The sequence below is a fragment of the Phaenicophaeus curvirostris genome, chromosome 2 (assembly GCF_032191515.1).
Source record: "Phaenicophaeus curvirostris isolate KB17595 chromosome 2, BPBGC_Pcur_1.0, whole genome shotgun sequence".
In the NCBI taxonomy this organism is placed as follows: domain Eukaryota; kingdom Metazoa; phylum Chordata; class Aves; order Cuculiformes; family Cuculidae; genus Phaenicophaeus; species Phaenicophaeus curvirostris.
The window spans coordinates 79,831,192-79,840,339 of record NC_091393.1 but is presented as its reverse complement, the minus strand read 5'-3'; the positions used below and the strand labels follow the sequence as shown (position 1 = coordinate 79,840,339).

General features: G+C 39.9%; 1 protein-coding gene across 1 annotated transcript; it reads left to right on the top strand.

Moving 5' to 3' along the window:
- Positions 1-3: 3 nt before the first annotated feature.
- CRIPT (CXXC repeat containing interactor of PDZ3 domain) lies at positions 4-8,111 on the top strand. The gene is made up of 5 exons (XM_069852624.1): positions 4-98; positions 506-571; positions 1,903-1,957; positions 2,579-2,682; positions 5,533-8,111. The coding sequence occupies exons 1-5, from the start codon at positions 83-85 to the stop codon at positions 5,595-5,597; spliced, it is 306 nt and encodes a 101-aa protein (XP_069708725.1). The 5' UTR covers positions 4-82; the 3' UTR covers positions 5,598-8,111.
- Positions 8,112-9,148: the final 1,037 nt, after the last annotated feature.

Below are 9,148 nucleotides of genomic sequence, written 5' to 3'. Positions count from 1 at the left end.
GCCGGCGCGCGCCGGTCACTTCCGGGGCGGGACCGGAAGTGCTGGTTGTTGTGGTGGTGGCGGAGGAGGAGGAGCTGCGGCCATGGTGTGCGAGAAGTGTGAGTGAAGGGGGCGAGGGTCCGTGTGCCCCCGTGTCCTTGCCCTCCCTCCTCCCTGCGTCCGTGGGCCACGTATTCCGCGCCCCTGCGTCCGTGTCCCGTCCCGTTCCCCGCCCCGTTCCCCGCCCCCGCGTCTGTGGGTCCCCTGCGTCCCCCTTGGGCCGCTGTCCCCCCTTTGCCCGTGGGTTCCTTGTGTCCGTGGGCCCCCTATGTCCCCTTTGCCCGTGGGTTCCCCGTGTCCCTGTGCCCCCTATGTCCCTGCGTCCGTGGGCCCCTGCATCCCCGGGCCCCTGGGCCTTTGTATATGTGGGTCCACATGTCCATGGGCAGCGCCTTTTCAGGGCATCAACACAGTAGAGTTCTAGTTTTTGGGTTTTTTTTTCACTTTGTAACATTTCGTTGCACAGGTGAGAAGAAACTGGGTACGGTCATCACTCCCGATACGTGGAAAGATGGTGCAAGAAACACGACAGGTAATTGGGGTGGGGTTTAACTCTTTGATACCTAAAACGCTGGCCAATAAACTTTCGAAGACTCGTTTTTGAGTTTTAGAAAGCGGGCACCCTTTTTCGGGCCTGGGCATTATGAAGGAGTGATCTCCATCGATCATGTTTAATGAGACAGGAGCTGGGGACAGAATGTATTTCCTACTTATGTGCATGCGTATACATTTTCCCAGAAATGTTAGGCATATTCTGTTATTTTCAAGGACCAATTGAACTTTACACCAGTCAAATCTCTTACTAATTTGGAACTTTGGAGCTAGCTTTCTGTCTTAGAGAGGGAAAAGCTGCAGACAGAGGTGATTTCAGAAGAAGACACATCTGTTGAGCATGTATCGCACTTCACATGAGACACTATCATATACAAAGAATGACCAGTGTCTGGAAAGACGCTGTTTGAAAGAAAACATGCTATCAGAGGGACATTTTGTCTAACTAAGAAAAAAACCAATTACTTAGATGAAACTTTAGCTTAAATAAAAAGTATTCCACTTTCTGTAATAGTAACCACTTCTTTTATCAGCTTGGTGGAGGGCCTGGAGAGTAAGTCTCACGACTAATGGGTGAGGGAACTGCGTTGTTTAGCCTAGAGGAAGGGAGGCTGAGGGGAGATCTTATTACTGTCTACAGCTACCTGAAAGGAGGTTGTGGTGGGTGTTGGTCTCTTCTTGCATATGATAGGTGATAGGATGACAGGGAATGGGCTCAAGTTATGCCAAGGGAGATTCAGATTTGACATTAGGAAAAATTTCTTCACTGAAAGAGTTATTGGGCACTGGCACAGGCTGCCCAGGGAGGTGGTTGAGTCACCATCTCTGGAGGTATTTAAAAGACGGGTAGATAAGGTGTTCAAGGATATGGTCTAGTACTGAACAGGTATGGTTACATTCGATGATGTCAATGGTCTTTTCAACCTAGTGATCCTATGATTTTTTTCAGGTACCTAAAAGACTGTTGGGCACCTGAGCTGTCTTATGGTCATAAAGTTAAAATTTGAAATAGTTGATCAGGTTAATTTTTAATCTCTGCAACTCCTTCCGTGCTGATTTAATGCATTGGGAATTTATTGACTCCAAACTCTTCAGGACTGAACTTGACTGTTTTGTTCCTCCTTGTATGGAGTGACAATATGCAAATGGAACACTGTATAAAGTATTCTGTTCTGTGCTTTAATGCTGTGCTATATGTTTTATCTGTGTTTGTGACTTTATTTTCACACATGTAAAAGCTGTAAACTAAGCTTTTTTAGGCATGCTTGGAACTGGGAAAGTTACTGGTTTGTGATTTTATTTTCTTTGCAGAAAGTGGTGGCCGCAAGTTAAATGAAAACAAGGCATTGACCTCAAAGAAGGCAAGGTTAGTATTTAATACTGATTTTGGCTAAAACTGAGGCCTGTGTACTGTGTGTCTTGGCAACTGCTCAAAACTTCTCCAATATACACTAAAGTAATTGTAGTGGGCATGACATCTGATAAAAGTATGTCCATACATATTTCATGGGTGCTGAATCATAGAGCGCGTGCAAATATTTTACTTCAATTCTCTCACAAATTGCTAGGGTTTGATGCTTTTGTCAGGAGAGGATCTGGGAAGGCTTATTTTCTGTGCTGAGATTGCCTGTACAATCTCTTGAGCATTTCCCTAATGCTTGGGGGCTGTTCTGTTGTAGAAAGAGGCAAGGTGCTGCTAGAAGGCATTTAAGTTTACTATAGTATAGTATGTTAATAAACTCCCACATTTAATTCTGCTTTTGTTAAGGTTGTGTCCATAATGCAAGAAATCTCTCTTAATGGGGAAAGAGGAAACTTCTGTGTAGACTGTGCAGCCTGATACAATTAGTCCTTTTATGTCCCTTTTCTAAGTTACAGGCTTTGTGGGTATTTCTGTCTATGCCCTCTAGCTTAGACATTTTAGGATGAGGCAGAGGAAGTACTTTATTTTAAGGTGTGTAAATAAAATACTTCTCCTTTTTCCCAGGTTTGATCCTTATGGAAAGAACAAATTTGCAATATGCCGGATTTGCAAGAGTTCTGTCCATCAGCCTGGATCTCACTATTGTCAAGGATGTGCCTATAAAAAAGGTGAGTTTCACTGAGTACCAAATTACCCTGGATTGGTTTGAAATGAAAGAGCAAGTAGAACTCTTGAATTTGTTTCATCTTACAGAGAGAAGGCTAAGATGAGATTTAGTTGCTATCTTCCAAATACTAGTAGGAAGGCATAGAGAAGATGGAGTCAGGCTCTTCTGAGGGTCACAGTAATAGAATAAGAGGTAACATACATAGGGTAGAACATGGAGAATTCTAATTATATACTAAGAAAGCAATTTTCACTGTGAATGTAGTCAAGTACTGTAATAACAGCGACCCACAGAGGCTGTGGAATCTCTGTGGGAGGTATTCTGGATTGACTTGAAAGGTCCTGAGCCAGCCTTATCCAGCGTGGCCATGGTTTGAGCTGGGCAGGGGCAAGACAGGAGACTGCCGTAGATCCTTTCCAGCCTAGGTCATTCTGTGATTCTGCTTCTTTTAGAATGTTGCTGCTATCTAAAGCAGTAGAATTGGAAGAGTAACTGTGAGCTTCATCTTGACAATTGCATAGAAAACTGTGATTTAGCAAGTTTGATTTTTCTTAGTTTCTGAAAAAATCAGATTTTGTAAAACTCAGTTACTTGTTGCAGTCCTTTTTCTGCTTCTGAATAGTGGTAAAAACAAGCAAACAAAGAAACAAAACCACAAAAAAACAACAACCCAAAAGACAAACAAAACCAAAAAACTGCAAACCAAAACCCAAAACCACCCAACCTGGCCGTCCCCCTAAAAAGCCCCACGAAACAACCAAAAATCCAACTTCTGGTCTTGGTAAAGCAATAGGCTAGCTTAGGAAGAGCAGAATACTGGAGGAATAGAAGGCAAAGTGAGAAACATAAGCTGAATTGTAAAAGCAGTTATGAAATTGTTTCCAAAGGCAAATCATGCTTCTAATTGTCTTTGTGCTTGCATATTTTCTTAGGCATTCAGTGGCTTAACATAAGCCATTGAAAGGTTCATTTCTCTAGAGTCTCTAGTCCAGTTGTGAATATGCTTGATGAGTTGTAAGTAAAGCTTACCTTTAGGCAAAACTGAAAAATAAAAAAGATGACTGTAATCATCGTCCCTAGAAAGGAAGATACTGCACTGTGCAGTACCTTATATATAAAATCTTTCTTTATGTATGAGTTGTGTGAATGTCTACACCGAAATTCTGCTTATACCTGGAAGCTTTCTATCTCCTATATTCATAATAAGTCTTCAATATTGTTAAAAAATGTTAAAAAATTCCTGAGGGAGGTGGTGGAATCAATTTCCAATTAATTCGATGGAAAGCCTTAAGGATATCAAACTTCTGCTAGCCTTTTGATTTTGAGTAGATAAGCAAAAGGGCTTAAACTTGTATTTCCTGAGCCAGTGTGAAGGGGCAGGGAACACAACGTGAACTCAGTTACAATATTAATACCAAGGAATCCACATAGGACACAGACACGAGGTGAACCGATTATTAGATGTAAAGCTACAGCTAACCAGTGGTATGTTTTACTTATGAAATTACATTAACTGTTCTATAAATGCATACTGTGTCACTGAGTCAGTGGTTCAGCAGCCTGCTATAGGAGGGTTGCCTTTTCTAGTTGCTAGATGCTCACCAGATTGTTTTTTGAATCCCATACGGTGTAACCTGGTTCTTTCTTAAACTTATGGCTGGTTTGGGTGGGCTTCAGTATTTCTTCTTTGCCCACTAGTGTATCTTTGTAGGTTGAATGTGGCTTCTTCATGAAATTCAGAACTCTTAAGTGCTTTAGGTTGTAGTTCTGACCATTAAAGATGCAATTATGGCATGTTTCTTGAAGCATATGCAGTCGTATGTCTTAGCGCTTCAACTGTTGCATATCTCTGAAATTGAGAAGCAATCTAAAGTTAATTACTCCTCAGTTTAGAGCTGAAGTGAACAGACCGTGGGCTGGATTTTGCTCTCTAGAGTGAATCATGTGGCATTTTCCCTGCTGTTCACTTTCCTAATGGACTTTTGGATATGGTTCCAGTCACATGATGTCAATATGTGAAAACACCCCATTCAGAACGAGTTAACAGGAATAGTTGCCACTTGACATTTTTCTTGTCTGCCAAGAAATGGTCTTTTAAAATGAGATGCGGCCCTACCAGACAAAAGATTTGTCACCTTTCTGCTTTAGAAGAAGAGGGACACATTTTGACAACATGCCCCTCTGCCCCTGCTGAACTTGAGTACTTTTTGCTGCTCTAGTCTGCTGACTTGGGTTTAGGACAAAGTCCTCTGGGACACCAGTAGTCATGTTCACTTCAACTTTTAAATATTCGGGGTGTCCATTGTTTCTCACTTCTACTGCTCTATAAATAGCTTAGTTCTATAAACTATGTAATTTTCAGCTTTCTCAACTGTCTGAACCTACTCACCTGTTAATCTTCCATTTAGCAGTCATTTTGTTGGCAACTGTAATATTTTCTTAGCCAAGCTACTTGTCCATCTGGTGCCTCAGTTTGGCTACGGGACTTAAGTTTAATAATACACCATTTTTACCTGTTTGTCAGATGAAAGCCTTTCCTGGCTCTCTTTTAGCACTCCAGCAAATTACGAAGGCTTCAGGCAGTGTTGTGAATCATCATGCTCTCAAAATAGACATTTTTTTTAAGTGGCAGTATTGCACGTGTGCTGTAAATACTTGTTTGTATTAGGAGTCATGTTATTACTTCTAAATTTGCAGTATCTGGTGAGAAAATGCAGAGATACATTGTTAGTGAGAGCTCATTTAAACAATTTTTTTTGAAAGTTGTCTTCATGAAAACATCACAACTGTGTTGTTTAAGAAAACTATTAATGGTTTTAAAGTAATTTACGCACCTATTGTTTGTTTATAGGCATCTGCTCAATGTGTGGCAAGAAGGTCTTAGATACGAAGAACTACAAGCAAACTTCTGTCTAATTGTGTTGACTAGTCTTTTTATGAACTTTAACTGCTGTGTCTTTGTACAGTATTTTTCTCTACAATTTTTTGTGAATATTACATTCTGGGAGATAATACTTTTAATTGGAATGAGATAAGAGGTAAAGACAGCCTTATTGTTTGCCTAGGAATGCACATAATATTTTATTTTTGTTGTTTTAGCACTTAGTGTTAACTGATATTTAAAGGTAATGGTTTGCGGCAACTGATACAATTTAAAGTGAGAGAGACATCCTAGTGGATAGGTTGAAATTATGTTACCATCGTAACACAGGTCTTTGAGATTAATGCTTTTTTTTATTTTTGCCCTATCTTGAGTCTTCTGCTTGTCTGATAGTAATATTTTATAGACATATGAAATATGAGCTTGAATCACCTTATTAAAGTAGTATCTTCACTTAGTTCTATGCTGATGGATGTTTATAATTACTTTCAACCTGAACTATTATTTAAATATTGCTCTTCAGGTTTTAATGCAATTGTCCTGTTGAATTTTGTTTCTTCCTACAGCAGGGTTGGTTAAATCATAAATGGTTAATCTACTGAAATCTAGTGTGTTACTCTGCCAGTTCTTACCTGGGCAATTAAGACTGCTTAGCCGTTCCCTTGTGAGCCTCTACGGAGACTTCATGTATGGCACCTGGTGGCCCAAGGCAATAAAATAACGAGCATCAATTTCTAATGCCATGTCTCAGCCTCTTTATTTCCTAGGGTAGACTGGCTTTTAAATAATTGGTTTGAAACTGGCTTTTGGATTCTGTGATGTAATTGCTTATACACATGTCAAATCTGAAAGATCAAAACGGGCTGCTTTCTCTTTTGTGTTGGTGTGATATGAGACTTGAAGTGAGCCTCTCTAAATGTGAGAGGCTGAGTGTGGCTCTTGGTTTCTTTTGTGCTTTGATTGGTTTCTGCGTAAGAAAGCAATTTCTGTTACGGAGGGTATCAAGTGTTCACGACACATGCATTTTAAGGGTGAAGAATGCTACTCCTAATTTATGGTGAGATTTTAACTAGACCTTTTTAAGTGTTTCTTTCTTCTAGCAATCTCCTTTGTGGAACGCTGTTGTGACTTTCAACTGTGACAGAAAAATTATCAATGGGAATTTCCCTATGAATAGATACTCTGGTTTAGGTTTCCTCTTGTTCTCCTGTCTATTACTGGGACAACTGCATGACTAATAGAGAATGAAAAATCGCTTTTTTCCCTATGTGTTAGTGGAAGAATAACAAAATACTGGTGATGTTTGCTCTTGGCTCCTGCCATGCAGTGACTGTGCTATAGGAAGTCTTCTGAAGGAGGTTGCCTGACATTAGCTGTCACCCTTAACTGTCCATTTTTGATTGAGCATTTGTCACCAAAGTTTCTTGTTCCAAATGTGTTGGCATGCTGCAGTTGCTAAAATGGCAATTCTTTTTCTCCTAAAAAGCTTTGTCAGGATAGTGGAACGAGCTGGGTTCCCCAAAAGAAGAGAGGAATGCTGCTGCTTTTCATTTTAAAAGCTTTATCTACCTTAATTGAATAGAGGTACATGGATTAGCTAGCTGGTGATAGCTGGCATCCTGCAAAGTTATTTCTGCATGGTGATGGCCGCTTATTTCCAAACACAACAAGGAATTCTCATATTAGTGTGCATATCGATGGCATGGATGAAACATGGATGAAAAGTAAATGTTTGTAATTAGCATCAGGTTTTGCAACAAGTGCTTGTCACCAGAGTGTGTGACAATTTCAGATAGCAAATTCTCTGATATTCTCTGAACTTTTCACCCTTAATGGATATGTTCTATAGGATTGGGTTTTGTTTCGTTTTGTTGCCATTCTGTGAATAAAACTTCCTTTCTTGTCTTCTAAAACTTGCCACTATCTCTATTTCAAAAGCATTACTGTTGGTAATTCTTGAGTATTTAGTATGAGTCGAATGTTTATTGCACTTTGTAAATGTTAGGACTGAATGAACTCTTAACTCATTTTGTAACTGATTTAAGGACAAGGGGGATTTAAATAGTATGAGCCTTTGTTCATAGTTATTTTGTGAATAGATCCTTTATGCACCTGTATCCTATTGCTGGGCAGCTGCTTATGCATATTAGAATGTATTTCTGTTGGAAAATGAGGACAGTTTTGGGTTTTCTTTAAACAGTTGATACAATAAGTGGTTTGGTCTTCTGGTGGTTTGTACGTGTTTGGGATCTTCCATCTGTAGCTCTCAAAACTTCTTAGCCTCGTGAGAAGTTCAGTTCCTGAGATCTGTAAAATTTGCTGATGTAACAGTTAACTTTCAGAAAAGCCTATTTTCCAAGCATTGTTTTGGAGACCCATTGCTTTAAATTTAGATCACAAACCCTCTCCTGCACCTCTGAGATGCACCACAGTTCAAGGGAATCTGGGCAAAGACGCACTTAAAGGTAGCTTTTAATCTTGCATACACCTTCTGTATAATTGAATTGTCGTATAAAAGCATTTTTGTTGATATTAAAAGTGTCATGTTAGCATGGGGTGCCTTTCCTGAGATATTATGCAGTGAAAAACAAAATAAAATCTGTGATGGAAAGTTGTCATTTTTGTTTAATGTACTGAGAAGAACACATTAATGTTGCCAGATGATCAGACTGTCCACTAAATCACTGGTTACATAACAGGTTTGTGCTGCCAAATTTAGTAGGATTAGAATTTTCCTCAGTATTGCTTGTTCTTATACTGTCCTTGCTATTTGTGTGTGTTCATTGGCTAGAGCTATTACTGAGCTCAGTAGTCTGATGCGGATTACTGAGAGAAAGGAACAGATTAGCTGTAAAAATGATGCTGTGCCTGTAGTGGCCAGTCAGATGAAAATGGAACAGGAGCTGTTGTGTCCTATTCTGTCCAGGTGGTGTTGCGTTTTTTCCCGTCCTTACCATGTGTTCTGTGATGTGTGAGGTTTTAGGGTTTTTTTTTAACCCTGTTCTTTCTGCTGCAGAGGCTGGAGAAAGGACCATCCGGGATAGTCATTTGGCAATACTGTTCCAAAGCATTAGGACTATTTTAATTGTTTGCCTGTAGAAATGTGGTGATTTTTTTCCACCTCTTAGGTTTATTGTGTTCCTTCATTACTAGAAAGATAGCAAGAAGGACTTTGTCCTAAATACAGGGCTATCACTGACCACTTTGGATTTCCTTGAGAATGGCCCTGACTTGTAACAAAATCTCTTATTTAGCAAAATGAGAGATGTACAAATTTCAGATGGTAAGTCTTGCACCTGTGTGCTTTTTCTGGTATCACTCCTATCATCAACTCGTCTCTCCATAATGCCTCATATTGCACAAATACTCCAGTTTTGTACTGGCTGAACATTGTTCTACCCAGAGACACTTAGGCCAGGACCTTCTGCCAATCTCACCATCATAAATTCTGGGCAAGAATGACTTGTGCCTTTGTGTTATTAGTGGACATAAGAGATATATGTAAAAATTAAAAACCAATAGATTGAATCAAGCAGCTGCTCGAAGCAGTGCAATGAACCATGTTGCTGTATTTTCCTAACGCAAA

Bases quoted from the DNA above. Each gene is read 5' to 3' on its own strand.
- CRIPT (XM_069852624.1), top strand. The intron at 572-1,902 runs GTAATTGGGGTG...TTTTCTTTGCAG, and splicing joins TGGTGCAAGAAACACGACAG to AAAGTGGTGGCCGCAAGTTA. The intron at 2,683-5,532 runs GTGAGTTTCACT...GTTTGTTTATAG, and splicing joins AGGATGTGCCTATAAAAAAG to GCATCTGCTCAATGTGTGGC.